The sequence below is a fragment of the Falco biarmicus genome, chromosome 6 (genome assembly GCF_023638135.1).
Source record: "Falco biarmicus isolate bFalBia1 chromosome 6, bFalBia1.pri, whole genome shotgun sequence".
In the NCBI taxonomy this organism is placed as follows: domain Eukaryota; kingdom Metazoa; phylum Chordata; class Aves; order Falconiformes; family Falconidae; genus Falco; species Falco biarmicus.
The window spans coordinates 12,915,817-12,935,167 of record NC_079293.1 but is presented as its reverse complement, the minus strand read 5'-3'; the positions used below and the strand labels follow the sequence as shown (position 1 = coordinate 12,935,167).

At 38.3% G+C, this 19,351-nt stretch overlaps 1 protein-coding gene across 2 annotated transcripts in view; it reads right to left on the bottom strand.

Annotated features, from left to right (window-relative positions):
* The window catches only part of COL9A1 (collagen type IX alpha 1 chain), a 75,011-nt gene that overhangs the window by 12,646 nt on the left and 43,014 nt on the right, over nt 1–19,351 (bottom strand). For both annotated transcript variants that reach the window (XM_056343501.1, XM_056343500.1), the window contains 5 exons: nt 13,436–13,489; nt 12,612–12,683; nt 2,562–2,597; nt 2,410–2,454; nt 642–674 (listed from right to left, as the gene is read on the bottom strand). In XM_056343501.1, coding sequence (XP_056199476.1) covers nt 642–674; nt 2,410–2,454; nt 2,562–2,597; nt 12,612–12,683; nt 13,436–13,489 — 240 coding nt within the window. The remainder of the gene's footprint in view (nt 1–641; nt 675–2,409; nt 2,455–2,561; nt 2,598–12,611; nt 12,684–13,435; nt 13,490–19,351) is intronic.

Genomic DNA, 19,351 nt, shown 5'->3' with positions numbered 1-19,351 from the left:
CTTGGTTCCCTGTAGGCAGAACTGTTGATATATTAGTATTGCAGCCCAAACTGTCAGCTGCTGTAACAATCCCACTCTTTAGTGGGAAATGAAAGAATGTGTTCAACTTTCAAATTCATTTTCTTATGTCACATACAAGCTTCTGCTCGCCTTCCACATCAAAGCTATCACTTTGTTATTTCTAAAAAATAAAGAAAACAACAAAAAAGGAATCTGGGCCATAAATACTTCTGCTTCCACAGATGTCACAGTCCTGCTTTTTCCATGTAAAGATTAAAGGCTGCATGCAGCCACTGTACTAAGCCCCCTTTCTATACAACACACTGTACAAAGAGTGTGTTCATGTCCTCCAAAAAAAAGTATATAAAAAAAAAAAATCAGTTGGCAAGAAAACTGCTGCTTAATGATGCTTCTCTTATGTAGCTTAGAATTCAGGACATTAATTCATTTCCAAAACTAACCCATTTTAATATTAAATGTATTCAAAATTTAAACAGAAGAAATGTTGTTGGAACTCATTCAATTTAACTGTGACAAAGAGATCAGCTCATTATTTGTATTTTCTTTCTTAAATCGGAAAGCCATCTATCTGATCTACTAGATGTCTGTATTTCTGCAACAGTACCGTTCATTATACTTACAGCTCCCTTTGCTCCTGGTAGTCCCATATCACCCTAAGCAAAAAAAAGACAAACTGTATTAGAAGAGAGTATCTGTTGTCACAGATTTTACAAATGCAGTAAACGACATTTTTTTCCACTATAAATAATAAAGTTTGCATATTTAGTTGATTTATGCAAAATTGCACCTTGATTTACAATTCATTTGGGAACAAAACTTAAATTTCAGATTCTTTTTTTTAAAATTTCTTTCTCAAAAATATTTCTGTAAGGTACAAATAAGAAAGCATATTTATAATTTGTTTTGTATTGGTTATCTTAGAATTAGGCTCTAACCTCTCAAATCACAGTTACAGCAAAGGACAATCTTAGCAGATTGCTTGGAAACCTCTAAAGGAAGTATTATTTAATCAGGATTTCCTAGTTTGACAGAATTTATTGGTATTTATTTTACAGTGTTGTGTTAGCCCTGACAGAACTGCAGCAGAAACCAGGCAAGTGCCTAACCAATGTGCTGTGCAGAAGCCAAACCTCTAGAAGTTCCTGTTCCCAGCAACCTGGCTCCTGGCTTGAACAACTCCAAGACCCCTCTGTCAGTTGACTGAGAATACCAGTCCCACTATTCAGAAGTTTTTACTTTTCTCCTCTGAATTGGAAAAAATAAAGTTTCAAAGTCTTGTAACCACCTATGAAATAGATTAACTCCTCTTTGGCGTTTTCATATTACTCTTGGAGAGATTTCTGAAAATTGTATTTTCCCAGTTCCTAAATGTCATTGGTGAAATAATTGGTTTCTAAAGGTCAGAAAGGCCACTTCGTCTGTTAATGAATATGCCGTAAGTGAAATAGCAATAACAACTGTTATCAGTTTAAAAACAAACTGGCAGCACACTTAAACCCGTATATTGCTTCCTGGGAATGTGTATATTGATGGTAAAGCTGAATTACTGGACCTCTAGCTCACTAGGGCTGTTAATTAACTTTAAAAGCCTTTCAGAATTGCAGAGTGTAGGGAAAAAAAGTGCTCATTTCCCGCACACAACCTTTTATTTTTTTAGGGAGTACTTTATTTCCTTTTGAAAGATCAAGTCTGGCTTTGCTGGATGGGGTTCCATAGGGGCCACTGGACTAGTAGTGCATTTCTCTTTCTGTAGGAAAACAAATCCTCTTTACCCAAGGGCACATGACCCAGGAATTACCCATGTGAGTTCACATCACACTCCTGCAGAATATACATATATATATTCCCCCAGCAATAGCACAGTGCCACAGCCTCTTCCCAGGCCATTCTCCCTCTCCCTAACAGCCAGTTGCTACAACTTACTTCCAAATACAAAGGCAATACAAAATATTTCCATCATATCTGATTTCTAAGGATATTTATTGTCAGTGTTCCTGTTTCACCTGAATTAAACTGCCCTCTCAGCCTCACTGCCTCAAACACCAAGAATTTATATGTGTGTATGCATATATATATTTAAACGCTTAGTGTATGCCTACATATGTATCTATATACACATACACACGCACACCCTTCAAGGCAGCCCATACTGTATTAAACACCTAAGAGAACAGGAGTATTTCAGAGTGCTTTCAAAACAGCAGGAATGACATGAACTAATGACATGAGCTAATAGAACTTCTGTGCTTTGCAATACCTAGTTAGTATAAAACTGAAATGTGACTTTCAATGATCAAAATGTATGCTTGAAGCACTCCAACAATACTTTAAAGTTTTAATTTATGACAACAAAATATTAGATCAGGTAAAGAGAAAATAATGTCTTACTAAGTCACCCTTTTCTCCTCCATCTCCTTCTGCTCCAGGTGCACCCTACATCAAAAAAAGACATACTGTCAGCCTTCAGATTTGGTCAACGTAATGTACTGCAGCATTTGGTAGTGTGACTTGAAAGTACCATGATCTCTAACAAAACTTACTTGTTCACCCTTAGGTCCCGGTTCACCCACCGAACCCTATAAGGTTAAAGAATAAAAAAAAAATAATAAATAAATATTAAAAAATCAGGATTTGAATCTGCAGGTTCCAAAGCATACTAAGTTATTTTCAATCCTCCCTACCATCTAGCAGTAATGCAAGAGACCTTTAAAGCTGAAAATTTTTAAGAATGACAATGAAAGCACTTAAATCTCACTATATAATTAAGGTGACTGACTGAAGGCAAGTAATAGCATGGAACGTAAAATCCACTGCAATACACAGATTCTGACTATCAAACAGTCTATCTCCCCTTTACACGGCAGATGCTCTTGCAGCTGCCACAAGACTGCTCTGCAAATTGGTTAGGAGTTATCAGTAAAAAATCCAGTATCACTTTTTCTAGCTCTATTAAGTATTCTGTATGGCTGTAGGCCATACCAGACTTGTGAACGTGGGATAAGCTCAGAGACATCCACAGATTCAGTCACAATTTTGTCTTGCTTGCTCTTTTAATTCTCAACATTTTTTGTTTAGAATTTCGACCACTACAGTCAAACCTGAATGGCTTATGTCTTAAACTTGATTTTTTTTTTTAAACAAAACAATATTACCATGTTTAATCTTAGAATCCTGTAACTAAACGTACCTGTGTAGACAGGCAGGAACCAGAGGAATAAATTAATGACCTGATTCATTTCAAACATACATAATTTGTTTCTACAGTAAAAGTATTTAATTTGTAGAACAGCATATTATTTAAGAAAATCTTGGTATTTTTGCTCTGTTAGAAAACAAATTGCACCATCCTTAAATGTTCTTTGTAGTCTGTGCATATTCAATCATATACATTCCAAAAGAACTAAAACCGTACATTTAAAAAAATTTCTAAAACAGAAATACAGCATTTTCTCTTCCATTTCAGAGATCCATTTAATTCACATAAGATAGAGGCACAAAAACTGGTGTAACATCTACAATTTAATGAATTCAGGTTGTCATGTTCATTAGAATCATTATTCATCATAGAATCATTCAATGAATGATCAATTATTCATCATTCATCATAGAATCATTATTCTATCCTCTGCAATAAGCAATAGAGCAAACCTTGCCATCAAACTTTGTTCAGCCTCACTTTAACAACATCGTTTTTCAATAAAACCACTTCTGCTGATACCTTTGGTGGTGGTTCTTTAAGCTCTCTAAATCTCCCCTGCAACAACTTGGCATAGTCAGCAGGATGGCAAGTATTATCAGTGATTACTTACAGAGGCATGGAGTAAGTCCAAGTCCCAAACTCTCACAGGAATGGACTTGCAAACATAGGCATGACTGGGGTGGCATTGAAGGACAATTAAAATTAGTGAGAGGAAATGCTAAAGATGGTAAAAGAAAGGGAATTATTTGTGAGATGTTAGGCACCTGCCAGTATAGGAAACATAATAACAGAGAGAAATAAGATCTAAGAGATTAAATAGAAGGCAGGAAGGCAGTTGAGATATTACTGTCCTTACAAATTGAGCAGCTACAGAAAGTTACAGGAAGAAAAGGAGAAAAGCAGAATTTGGAAGAAAAGGTTGATATGGTGCTCATGAAGGCTCTGCATCCTCCCATGCAAATGAGGAAACTAACAGTGTCCCCAGAGGACTAGGATGGTGGTATGTGGCATGATCCTGATAATTACAATGAGGGAAACTATGCCCCTCCCCATTCCCCTCAGAACCCCCTGAACGTGAGGCTAGACCCATCACTAAAACAGAACACTCTGAAAGACCTCGGGGTGGTGCTCCACGATATACTACACGAACCACTCCCTGGGATCCATTGCAATTAGCAAACTTAGAAGAGAAAACCTGCAGAAAGCCAGGTGAAACAAACTGAATATTCATGGCATGTCTGCTTGAGCAGTGGCAACCAAATAATGTTCAGTGGAGACAAAGCAAATGGTTATTGAGGTCCAGGAGTCTTCTTAAACCTAGGACCCGACCAAGCAAAGGAATCCCATTCTATCACCTATAGGATAGCTCATTGGGCAGGGGGAGTAATTGTCTTGGAATGAGATGAACCTTCTATAATTCCCATTTGTTCCCTAAGCAAGCTTTCCACTGCTGTCACAAAAGCTGCTCGCATGCAAACTATGCACAGACAGGGAGAGAAGCTGGTGATACCTCAGTATCTGCCACATTAGATTTTGCAATATTAAAGCCACTAAATGAAGGAGGCACTTGTATTTTGATTCCAGTTGGTCCTTGACAACAACTGGTGAAATTCCCGTTAGATATGGGAGCACAAATTTCAATACTAACACAATAGGATGCCAAGAAGCTGGGCTGGCAAAGAATTAAAGTCACCACAGTGAACAGAGCATTGCAAAATTTAATTTATGGCTCCAGTCCGATCCCTATGTGGTTTAAAAGCACAGTCAAAATATTCTGGGTTTCAGTGTTTTGACCAGACAAAACTGGCACTTGCCAGATGGCAGTGTGTGGTCCTTTGGTTCAAGTACTGACCCCAAACCTGGCAGAAATAGGGAGGGTACAGTATGTGTATTCCACAGAGCTCCTGCACTCCCCAATTCAAAAATATACCGGCATCCAATTTCTGCTGTGGCATGAAATGGATTTTCTGACATAATAGCAGACTTGGAAAAAAGGCATGTTATTTCCAGAACCCACTCCACATACAGTTCACCTGTCTGGCCACTCCGAAAGCCCGATGGGAGACGGCACCTGACAACAGATCATGCCAGCACGGCTTCACTAACGGCTGCAGCGCCCAGTATTGCAAGTTTAACAGCCATGCTACAAGCAACCACACGCCCATGGGTAGCGGTACAAGACATGAAAGGTATGTTCTTTATGGTCCCTTTACAGGAGAAGGACAAGGAGAAATTTGATTTCACTTGGGAAGGTATACAATATACCTTTAACAGACTCCCACAGGAGTATAAATATTCACTTATGATTGCTCATGCTGCATTTGCTGAACTTCTACAGTCAGTCTCACCTCCTTCAGGATGTAAAACTGTACCAATATATAGATGATACTCTGATCAGAGACACCTCCCCTCAAAGAGTGGGGGAGCAGCAGCAGCAAGGTAGCAAGCACTATATAAAGCAAAAGTTGAGATTTTACCTGAAAAATGTCAAGGACCAAGTAGAGAAGTAAAATGTGTAGGTACCTGGTAGATTGCAGATAGTACAGCAATTCCACTGGACACCCTAAGTAAAACGGAAAAATTGCAGATACCCCAATCTAGGAAAGAAGTGCAACAGCTTATGGATACTTTAGGGTACTGGAGGAAACACGTACCTGGATTTCCTATCATCGCTCACCCACAGCACTCACTCTTACAAAAAGGAAAACCATGGAAATGGAAGCCAGAACACGAAGAGGCAGCTTAATACAGGAATTAAAGACATATTAGTCACTGGGGCCAGTACACCCCCATGACCCTATTATAGCAGAATGGGGTTTTGCAGAACATGACACTTACTGCAATCTACTCTAAACTGGCTGAACAGGCCAAAAAGGCTTTTAATGTTTAGCTCAATCACATTTAAAGAGACAGAACAAAGAGATTCTGAGTGGGACAAAGAGACTTTTGTCCTTAGTCTGAGCAGTTCAACAAGTAGAGAGAATACACCAGGGACAACATTTCCAGACTAGAGGGCCGTTTAGTTTGCTACAAACACTTCTGAAAGGATCTGCTCCCCCAGAAGGAATTGCACAGAAACCCACCACCAGGAAATGGTATGCTACCTGATAGGAATAGCAGACAAAATACAATTGACTTAAGGACATACAAAATTAGCCCCATTACAAATGCCTGTAAACACCAGCCTATAAGCACTAAACCAGCCATTCAAACCTTCTCTAATTCTAAATGCATCTCCCCTCACTGAGACAACATTGACTGAAGGCATTTGGTTTACCAGTACAGAAAATAAATGGTAGACAGTGGTCTAAGGCCACTGCATTAGAGATTACCACCAGCAAACAAGTTAATAGAAGAAAGTGAAGGTAGTGCACAAGTAAGAAAATTAAGGGCAGTTGTTTTAGCAGCACAAAATGGATCAAAAGTCATTTATGTCGACTCCTATGCCTTGTGGGCAGGCACTACACAATGACTTTGTCAATGGGAAGCATTAAATCGGGAAGTAAATAGATCTCCAGTTTGGAGAACTGAAGATTGGCAATTATTAGACACAGCTAGACAAGCTCCATTTAAACTAGGATGGGTAAAAGCCCATATTAAAAAATGACCAGGCAGCTACAAAATGGAATCAACAAGCAGATGAATTAGGGGAATGAAAACAGGAGACATGCCAGAAACCGAATGGTACCAGCTGGGAGAATGGTTGCATCAGAAATTAGGCCATTCAGGCTGAGAAGCACTTTGTTTTGCTGCTTAAAGCCGAGGTTGGCCTCTAGACAGGAAAACACATCAAATCATCAGTACAGAATGCCCCCAGTGTAAACTGAAATTGCAAATGGATCACCCTGTTAAAGCACCAACCCTACATCTCAATAAAGGAGTAAATAAATAAATAAACTGTCAACGAGGCAAACTGATTACACTGGACCCTTTAAACCCTCCTCAGGATATCAGTACATCCTCATGGGAATAGAAGTTGGCTTGGACTTAATTATGGCAACTAAGTGTTGGAAAGCTAATGGTCAGAACACCATCAGGGGATTATCCTCTTGGTTTTCAAGTCTACCACCCCCTGATGTCATCCAAAGTGACAACGGCTCACATTTTTCCAGCGAAGTAGTGCAGCAATGGACAAAGCAGGAAGACATTACATGGCTATTCCATACCTTCCACTATATCCTATCAAACAGGATAGTAGAAAGAGCAACTGGTCTATTAAAAAGGAGTCTTAAACCACACAAGCCCCACTGGGATACTTGATTGCCTGAAGTGATTCACCAATGGAATAACCAATACAGACTAACAGGGAGCCCATGCATTTTTTCTGTCAGCACCTTATGGAGCACTTCCATTGGATGTAATCCCATTGTGCTTCAGCTGGGGCAACCCATTATGGTAGACTTTCCACAAATTGGCACTGTCCCAGTGATGCTAACAAAACCCTGTGGACCTCTGGTCTGGGAAGCAGAAGACAGCAGTGGAGCTAAGCGTCCTATCCACTAACAAGAAGAGGTCCAGAAAAATCTTGCTGAGACTTGTATTGTGTTTTCTTTTCAGGAACAATACCATGAATGATACCAGCACCCCTCCCCTGGAGATCAGGTTAACTATCGGAGGATTGCTTGCCCTTCTCACAGGATTAATGTAGAGAAATGGATGAAATTCCATACCTACACCAACAAGCCCGGTGCACAGGATGGAAACCTCCAATTCTTTTGTTTATGTTAATCAATACTGTAACTACAGTATTCTTTACCATAGATGTTTAAAGTTGATGGGAATACAGGAATATCGGGAAAACCAAGACAAAACCTAACAATGACAATCACGGGTAATAACACCATGGTAAAAGCAAATGAAAGTCACCTTATTTTTGCTACACCAGGTGACAAAATCTCTATTGAATGTAACAAATTATTCAAAGGGAAGCACCCACATGGTCAGCAAAAGGACAAATCAAACTTCATCAAATGGTAAAGCAAACTGTTTCCCCCACCCCAACTGTATAGTTTCCTCTTTAATGACACCACTATTGAAGCAGTATGCCCGTGGACAAATACAGGGAAAGATAACAGAAATGGACTATCCTTAAAGGTCATGCTAACACCTACTCCCAGCCCTCACAGTACACCAACAGCTACCCCTACTACCTATTAAGCCACTCGCTATTTTATTACTCTCGTAACTGACCAAACTACATATTCACTGATTTCTGAAATTGGACCCTCTGCTATTAAATATACAGGCCAGCAACATGGGCTATTTAATCCATAATGGTCCCTCAAATGAGTGGAACTATCAAGGCAGGTTAATATCTCGGTGGTTAAACCTAACTGACCAGCGGTCCTAAGTTGCATGGGCAAACCTCTGTCTCCCCAAAACAAAAAGATGTGACTGGCATCCAGGGAAAAGAATTAGGAGTATTAAACAGCATAGACGCTGAAGTTTCAGCAAACAAATTAAGCTCAGCAACAAGTGAGTTGCATAAACTTGAACATCCATTTTATCTTCTTTGCTGGCACCGGGAACTAGTCAATGGCTCTTACCTGATATATTGCCTAAAGGGAAAAGAGTTAATGATAAGGACCACCAACTAATTGTATGCACTTAGCATTGTCCAGAATCATGTCTTTCTAGCTCTCAGCTGCATCCAAGCTCACTTAGGGGTGCAATGATGTTACCTCGCCCACTGAGACTCAAAAGGTGATTTGGGAAAATGCAACTCAATTCAAAAAGCATTTCTAGTCTTGGTGGTATCTAGTCAATCTCATTTACAACCCCACTGATAGTAAAGCCACAGCTTTTGTTTTAACAATACACAATGCTTCGGTATATGTCATATACCTAATCATTGCACTGGGATGAAATCACGATGGAACTGTCCTCTACCTGTTAGAACATAAAGTATGTGCCCAACAAAATGGGAAAAAGTGTCAAACTATGGATGTGATGTGTTGTATGGGAACAACAAGGATTCATTTGTGAAAGTAATACCATTAAGGCTCAAGACATTTGCCTTGACACTGAACAAAATGTCATTCATATTCAGCCCCTGTCACATCCCACTAATTGTTACAATCTAGCTACACATTATCCAAATTTATTACCTAACCCCAGTGGAGTAAATCTCATATTGGTAAGAAAACTGTTGCAACATGATTACTTGTGACAATTGCTAAAACTAATTCAAAACAACTGCCAAAGAATCCAAATTACTATCTATCATGATGCAGAGAAGATATACTACATCCTAGAAAGAGTGAAGAAAGACAGAGAACATTACTGGTGGGAAACTTTTCTTGGACGTTCACCAACAGCAACTGGAGCTTTGAATTTGATGTTATATATAGGTGTAGTTTTGTTAGTTCTGACTTTATTGTGTTTATTGCTTATAAGCACTCTATACAGCAAAGTTTGGCAAATAATGAAACAAATTGTGTTAATCCAATATGTAAAATATATGCAATCAACTGATTCTGTATGTGCAGTGTTAGATAATTTGCATTAATAGTAACACATAAACTAAGCAACTCATCACATAATTGTACCCTTACCACTGATCTGCAATATGCCACGTATTTATGACATAGAGACAAGAGGTAACTGCACTACCACCCTATGAGCTGATAGACTGGATTGACTGTAGTCACAGGGTGGAGTGTGACAGATGCATTTGACTCCTTGACCAAACTAGTTGCAGTGTGGTTCAGGCTGCAAAGGAGGTAAAGACCTAGGCCATAAACAGGCTAAGAACTTCTCCAGTTCCAACCTGTTCTCTGAAAATCCACACAGAAATAGGGTGACACGGTGACCATTGATGCATATGGGCTTGGGAACAGGAATACTGACCACGGGGTTAGCACATGACTAGCAGGTGATTCTTCTGAGACTCATTTGTCAGGGAACAAGGAAAGCTGTGGGTCCAAGGAGTCACATGCCTACCTTTTCCATCACATGTAATTTGACTGCTAGCCAGCCACTTTTTTCCATAAATATGACAGCCTGAGTGAGCCTTTTTTTCAGCTCTCCCTGCCAGGCAGTTGGCTGCATGGCAGTGACCTCCCCTTGAGATGGGACACATCTGAAGGTTCTGCCTCAAGGCTGAGAGACCCCTTGCTGACTGCAGATCTTCAGTAAGTGACCGATATCACGCATAAGCTTGCATTATAGTGCACTAAAACTTTGTATTGGTAACTTTGATTTTGTGTCAGTAAGTATGAATCATTATTATATCCTCTGCAATAAGCAACAGACTGAACTGTGCCATCAAACTGTTAAGTCGCACTTTTACAACATCTTACTTCAGTAAAACCACTTCTGCCAATATCTTTGGTGGTGGTTCTCTAAGCAGTCAAAATTGCCCACAAGTGTCTAGGTGCCAGCAGAGAGCACCTAATATCTAGCAGCTGTGGGATCAAGAATGGCTACTCAAATACGTTTTTTTGTAAATTCCACTTGGCTTCTGGTTGCTATTTGCATCAACACTTATCATGCATATATGGGCTTCACAACAGAACTTTATAGGATCCCTGCACACAAAACAATGAAGTTTTGAAATCAGGAAGGGAAGAAAGATTAATTCAGTCTGGAACTTATTGACAGCAGTAGTTGATCCAAAGACTAGGGTTAACAGGCTACAGAGATACCTGTTTCTAAACCCTGACAAGAATGCTTGGCTCTGCATAAGAAAGACGTAGTTGCAAGTTGAATATGGAAGAGAAAGGATAAAGCAGCTCCAGGCTTGTGACTTGGAATACATACTGCAAATCAGTGCTACTGGCAAAGCTGCAGCCATGTTAAGCCAGCCTCTATGCAACTAAAGAGAAAAAAAAAATGAATCAAGGGTACAGGCAGACATTTCAAACAGAAAAGCTAAAAAGCAATCACAGGATGAGGTAATTGCTAGCATAGCTCTTTGGACTTCAATATATTTGCACAGAGCATTAAACTGACCGTAGTATTTAAAAAAAACCTCCAGGCATAAGATACTGTCATCTGCCAGTTACATAAGCAGAGAACTCCTGGCTGTAACCTGAAACTCACTGGGTCTATTTACAGCATCTACATTCTGCTCTTACCCTAGAGGTCTAGACCCTTTATGCAGTAAATGAGGAAAATCAGGCACCTTCAGAGGGAGACTGTCAGCACTGCAACAAGTACTAGTTATTTTCCTTCCAGATTTGCTTCCTCAGGTACCTTCAGTCTCCTTCTGGAGAATTCTAAAGTATGAATCATTACCAATCTAACAAAAAGAGACCACTTTATGTCAGTACTTATATTTGACTGGAAACATACGATCCTGACCTATGCATTAAAAAAAACAAAACCCAAACATGTGAAAAAATACCTCAACGAAGACTTAGACACTTGTTTTTTGATACCTGAGCAGCTTTTAAAAATTGCCAAAAACAACTGCAAGCCCTGTCTAGCTAGCCTAAAATGTATACTAGGAGCACACCAGGGGTTGTTCAACTCCTCTGTTCAACTAAAGGCATCTACAGCAGCAGCATCCATGTCTGACTAACAGTCCTATACTTCCTTGATTGTCAATGGAAAGTAAGAGGCACTTCACAAGTGCAATTCATTTAATACTGAAGCAGACAGCTTAAGTAAGAAGGATGAAGCACAGTGCAGAACTGACTATTTCTATAACAAAGATATCTGACGTTTGGCAAGTGAATTCCATCCTCTGTAGCCTCTTCTAAGCAAGAGAAAATAATGTATAAAATCAAAAATGTTCCTTTGTCTTCACTGACATTTATTCAGCAAAGCAAGATATTTTCTGCAGGTATGCAAGATCCCCAGTGCACAGTTCTTCCCTCCTAACAAAATACTAGAAGAGGTATTTATATCCTGCAATTGTGTGTACATGCATAGGTGTCTCAATAACTGTATTAGCCTATGCATTTCCATAGCAGGTCCTAAGATGTATGCAAAAGGCATTATATCTACTGTAGACTAGGGCTGAAGTTCCAAAGCTTCCAGGCTGAAGTTCCAAAGTGACCAGAGACCCTGATTCACAGTTTTAGATCTAGTCACGTCAATGATTTGCAATATGATTTAGGCCTTTAAATGATTCAGACTCCAAAAAAAAGTTATTTACACCATTGATCTTCTTTCAGTCCCTTAAATAACAGAGTCAAGATTTTTCCTGTATTTTACATATATATGTATATCTTGTATATAAATATTTTATGACCTACAAGTAGTTAATGGGCACCTAGAGCACCGCTTTCAAGCAGCTAACAGATCTACACACAAAACAAGAAACCAGACATTAATTCATGTAAAAACTGAAAACAGTGCTCAAATTTTTGTATTTACTTCTGACAACTGACATATTTACTTCTGACATCAAACTGCAGTCTGCATGTATAAGTGCATTTCTTACCCGGTCACCCTTACTACCAGGTAGGCCTGGAGGACCTGGCAGTCCAGGAAGTCCAATATCACCCTGGGGACCCTGTGAAAATAAGTCAAGGATGTAAAGTTACCCAATTTGCTTTAGAATTAATGGCTAAGGGTCATACCCTGACAAGCAGATGGCACAGAATCTTATTCCCAGAACAGTCCTAACTTGCTGAAAGAGGATTATCTCATGAAAAGAGAGCTGATCCAAGATACAGCCCTTTAAACAGTGTCTTATTATGATTGACAAACACAACAGAAATGGCCTACAGGGCTTTACACCCTCCAGTCCCTCAACAGTCTGGTTCTCTTAAAAATACTTCTTGAGATCTTGCTCTCTACGATTTGTACATTCCACTGTAACAGCAGGCTCTTTCAGCCAAAACCTCCCCAGCTATGCTTCCGACTGTTACTGTGTAAATACTGCTGGAGCACTGGTAAAAGGTGGCATTCATAATCTGCTCCATTCATTAGTTTCACATAGCTGTTAGCAGAAAGCCAGTCTTTCACTGCTCCTGTTCCCCAAGTACACACAGCCCACACAGGAGTCTGGAGCCCAGCTTTGCACATCACAGGATTTATGGGTTTTGAAACAGAAAAAAAGGTCTCACACACTTCCACGTACTTTAAACCAACATTTTCTAACATTAGCACAGTCACAGAGGACTAAAAAAGAAACTCAGCAATCACTCGGTTCACCATTATTTTCAGTTCCCTGCATGGACAAATGAGTAAGTGTAGTTCCAGATGATACCATAGCTCCTTGAAAGTAAACGCAAGCATTGAATATGGAAATAAACTGCTTACCCATTTCCCTGGTAAACCTGGAGGACCTGCAGGACCTGGCTCCCCTCTGCTACCCTTATAGGAAACACAAAGACATCATTACTTCCTGAAATACTTCCTTTGAATAGAGAAAAAGGGTTATTTTCTTAATGTTTAGTGAATTACACTCTAGCAGCTGGTTTAATCAAGACTTCTGTTTATTAGTGCAAAAATATCACATGCATTAAAACCAATAAAACTTCCTGAGAAGTGTAAACATTTTTAGTTAACAATGGCATAAAATATTTAGTTGGCATTAAATGATTCAATTAATTCATTCTGATGAGTGATTATACAATCAAGCCCCCTTCATGGGACTGCACGTGAGTCACCTGTCACAAACACATTTACTTCACTAAGGCAATTCTGACAGGCTTGCTTAGCGGTAGTCTTGTACTTAGTTTCATCAACTCCAACATGACCACATACTTAAAAGCCCATGATCCCACATGAACAATGGACAAATGTGAAAAGCGTGTGCAGAAGTCATACTTAATAAACTCACTTAGGTTAAAAAAAAAAAAGAGAACTCTAGACTGTTATAGGGAAGGGTGACCTTTAAAAATCCCCATTCATAATGGTGATATTTATAAATACGCTTTTCACTGGATTTTTACTTTGTATCTTCACTTCAAATAAGTTTATCCATTCAGACCACCATATTCACATTAGTGGTATAACTCCCTCTCTTAATGCAGCCATTTGAATATATACTTGGGGTAAACCTGACATCAAGTCAAATTTTCAAAGATTTTAAACAATTTGCAAACTGAGGTATCTTTCTCAAAAGGGTTTTGTCTCTTATGACTAAACCTTTCAGAACAGCTCAAGAAGTTTCATACATTTACTCTCACCTGTACAGAGAGATACCTGCACAGTTAAATCACGGTCCTACCACCAGTCTTACTGGAAACACTTTTCTGACTTCCACTGTGTGAATACCTAAGAGGTACTTGCTATAAAAGACTGGTATAGCATTTAACATTGTAATATGTCAAGAATTTGAGTTATTAGGTATATAAGTAGATAACCTGTTATATATAACTTAGAAAATTTTGGATAAAAGCAGATCTAAGCATTCTAATGCTGTATACAACGCATAGTTTTAAATATAGATATTTTCTTCATAATAATAAAAATATTGTGAAATATTGTGACATTCTGAACAATAAAAGGAGATGGCAGACATGGCCTTTTATACCAGGTCATAAATGAATGACAACTTCTCACACAAGCTTAGGAAAACTAACTCTACAATTCAAGAAATAATTAGGTATCCTGGAGAGATCAGAGAACAAAACATAAATAGAGTTTTCCATTCATTTCCTTCAAAATATCCTATGGTGTTAAAATCACTATCCATTAAAAGCACTTTGTATAATTTCTAGAATTTAATGTTAAATAGAAAAAAGCTCCCCAAACCACCTTCATCTTACAACTCAGAAGATACATTAAACTTTTTGAAAAATTGTTAATCACGTAATTCTCTACTAGATGTCTGACCTGGAATGCTACTATATTTCTTTTGCAGGAAAGAGGAGGATTAAAATTATGATGAGTATTAGAAACTTATCTTCTTATATATGTCATAACATTCATGTCTGATCGCTGCACAGCTGTAAAACAATGTCACCTTCCATAGAGTGAAAATCACATCATAAACCTCTTAAGCTTACTGTGGCCAATTATAAAGGACAGAGGCCTTTCATACTGGCTGCATCTAGTGTTAACTGAAGTCTAGGACAGCTTTAGTATACTAACTCCATAACAAGTCCATTTTTGACCCAGGTTACTGCCTACACTGCTTAGGAGAAGCCAACACTGGGATATCTGCTGACATCCAGAGGTCTGGCATGGCCAAAAGTCAAAGGAAGCTGTTGTCAGAGGTGGAGGGGTAAAGAGCGAGGCAGCAGAAAGGAATCTGGCATGCAGTTTGGAAAGACAGGCGTGACTAGTACAAGAACTGGAGAGACTTGGAGATACTGATCAGGTTTGGCTGAGATGTATATTCTGTGAATGAGAGAGAAGAAAGGTTTAGCCTGTACAAACCATGCTGTAGAATTGTGCAAGGTCAGAAAGTTTAGTCATATCCACCTAGAGGCTTAGGTTTACTGGATAAAAAGCATACCTGGCAGGATGGAAATCCATTTTGTTCTTTTGACTCTGCTATAGACTGTGCAATGTTAACCCCTTTAGCTGCATCTTAAACTATGACTCACCATTTGTAGAACACCTTTTGGAGTGATATATACAAAACATATCCACTAATACCTAAATATATAAACCGAGGCAAGGACATTTCATCCTAGCACACCATCAATACCAACTATGGAAAATGACCCACTATTTCAGTTGGAGTCGTGTAAAAAGAACATGATAGAAAAGCTAGGGTTTAGTGATAATTTTTAGGGTAACCAAAGATAGATTTCAAGCTAAGTAAGACAAAAAATATCTTAAAAGACTCAGAAAATTATTTATATGAAAGTAATTTAAGATGCTGAAAACACTACTCATCAAGAGGCTGCCTAACGTTTTAGTACTAAATCCACAGTACTTTCCAGGCTCCCTTTCTATAATGAGTAGAGACACAAAGGCACCTCCAGAAAGCAACTCAGCCCAACCAACCAGGACCCCCCAGAAGTCTCTTAGAGGGGACTACAGCATCAAATCTTAGGCAGCTAGATACATAACCTCTGTTGCTAATGTTAGGAAAACATGTATTACATCCTAAATTCTTAACAACATATATATGCTGGCCTGCATATACAGTCAGGTTTGCTCAATTTGCTAGACAAGTACTGAACTTAAAGGTAAATGGTTATTTAAATGTTCCATGTTCTCTTTTCACTGCAAAACCACAGGGTGGGATACATGTTCTCCAAATGTTACCTATGTAAAGGTTAAATAGCTGAAGAAAAAAAAGGGATGAAAAAAAGCAGGGGCAGGGGTCAGTATTTTCTGCAGGCACAATATGAAAAATTAAATCTTACTAAAATCTCAGGAAATGTGAAAGAAAACAGTTAAGCAGCTTAGGGAGCATGGCTAAATTCCACTGATTAGGAATGACACTACAGTGTTCGAGAATTGCTTCCTTTGGGCCACCTGCCATGATGACTGGCTTAGAAAGGTTTAAATCACAAATGAGTTTGCTAATTAATTGGATTGGCTAGCATAACATGAAGCAAACATAAAGTTAACCAACAAAAAAATTGGAGTGGAATGGAGAATATGTTTGAATTAGAAACAAAAGACAATTTCCATTTTGGTCCAGTTGTTCTTCTGTTTTACTGAACAGATGAATAGTAAACTAAATAAACAAAAGTAAAACTCCCCCTGCCCCTGGCTCAGGTGCTAATTTAAGTTTTCTAAGGAAAAGGAATACTAGACTAGATGGTAATTTTGAAAGTAATTTTCTCCTAGGGATATTTGTCATCAGTGTGGTTAAGTCTCCCAACACATGAGTTTGTCTATTTTTATTTACAGCAAGTTATCTTATCTCATTTTCAACCATTTAATATCTCCCCTGTGAAACTGTAGATGTTTACAGACTCACAAAAGGCCCAAATTTGAATCCGCTGCTTCATAACAATACTGTTCCAACTACATTCCAACAGTTATTAAATAGTGACAATAACATTGAAGTAACATGGCTTACACCAAAGGATACTACAGGCTATTTGGTAAACAGTACAGAAGTATTAATTTGTCCCACAAAGTCACTGATGATTGCTTAATAGTACTCCATTGTGTAACTCCTCAAAAAACTACACACTAGTTGAAGTGAAAATTCTCTTTCAAAACCATGTCTTTCACAAGTAGCTAAAGCTGAAAAGTCAGTCAATTCTTTAATATAACACAATTGTAGGCCTGTTTTTTTTTTTCCCTAGCACAGATGTCAGCCTGCTGTCTATATTAGCAGTCAGCCTTGTCATTCCCTCACAGACCTTCACTGGAGGTCCTTTCCTCTACAGTTCTGGCACTCTGGAGCTACCAGCCACACTGTCTTTCCACAGTAGTGATGTGAAGAACAGGGGTAAGTGAAATGAGAAAGTGAAAAGGACCTTTATGTGGGCTGCTGCCATACAGCAATATATTAAGGGACTGAAGTTCTCCATATCCTGCAAAATATCAAGGTTTTTTCCAGCTCCAAGGAAGAAGGCCAGCCCCTATTGACTTCTACCTGAGTCTTCTATAACAAGAGTGAAATGGAACAAAAGCTAAAGGAGAAAAAAAAAGAACTGAGGTGGGTGCTGAAGAAGATAATTTGAAACAGGAAGGAAAAGGACAAGAAAAATACCTGAATAGTAACCATAAAACTCTCAGGCTTTGAAAGTCCTTATAAAACTTGTTAGAAACTATCAAATGTTACAGTTGCAAGAAAATTCCAAATTCTGGAAAAAAATACAAAAATATTCAGAAGAAAAATTATCTTTAGAACAATTATAAAAGCCTTTCTCAACTTGTTTTCAAAATTTCTAGTTTAGAAATAGAGAAATTTGGCAATCATGGCATGTAGAATTATTTAACTAGCAGGTTACTTTTCTTTCCTGGAAATCTAAGGGCAGAGTCCTAAAATCTGAGACTCAACCATATCTACTACATGTAAGTGCTACAGAAGAAAGAGAAAACACTCTTTATTCTACCCTGAAAATAAATACAAATTCAACCTGGACAAAAGCTCACTGAGGTTCAATAATCCAACCGTGTGTTGTTCCTAAACAAAAAGTCCTGATCATTCCAATTTTTTGTGTGGAAGTAATGTTTTTTCCAGTGTTCCCAAGAAGAAAACAGAAAACCATTCCAGTCATACACTGCCTGTAGTCTTGACCAGAAGGAAGCTAAACATAGTTATTATTCAAGGCTCTTTACGGCTTCAAAATAAATAGAGATAAGTAGATTACTGTTTAATGTTCTACATGCAAACTTACTTTATTATCAATAATTTACTTCCTTTCTTCATTTTGTATCAACCAAATTTTTTTTTCTTTCTATGCTTTTGTTCTAATGTTCACATGTTTTCCAGAATGAATGCACTTTGTAAAGACAGAGAAAATAAAGGCAAGATATCCAGATGTCTTGCTGGTCTTTAGAGTGATAAACAGAAAAATCATTGTATTTAATCTTCATTAAGTATTTTTGACCAACTACAGGGTTACTAATAATTAACCTTGCATGTCAACTCGTGTTCTATGGACTGCTGATTTCGTAAATTCATGTTCACATTGAAAGGATTAAAAGCATAGTTTAGCAGATTACAGTGCATTATCAGAGTGGGCAATTACTTTAGTCTGATTCAATTATAATTCTTTTTCCTGTTACAAGTGTACAAAATATCAGCTCAATAAAAAAAAAGCTGAAAACGTTTTCTAGTGCACCCAACACTTTAAAAACAACAAAAATAAAGGTTTACAAGTTGAGTATATGGGAGGCTGAAGATACCTGTATTCCATCCTAGTAAGTGTATGCTCATATAACGCCCTTTTTGTATCATTCATAGGCAGCTGTGAACATAGCATTCATACAAAGATTCAGCCTAAAATAAACTTGTTCTTATGAACGAATGCATCTCACACACGATAAAGCAAACGACAGAAGAAAACAAAATCTATTACTTGGCTGACTACTGCTGTATGTTTAAGTGTTAATTCAGAGAAGATATTTCTGACCCATGAAATACCCTTACAAATATATCCTTACCAGTAACTTTCCAAGCCCTGTATGAGGATAAACCTACAAGTGCATGAGTAAGACTGTTACATCATCGTATGGTAGCATAAGCTCAGAAAATTCCCGGAAAGTATCCCTAGTGTATCAGTGGCAAGAGAGAAGCTTGCAAAAGCAATTGGTTACAGAGCCTTGAGCCTTCTCAATGTCATCAGACTGAATTTTGGTATATGA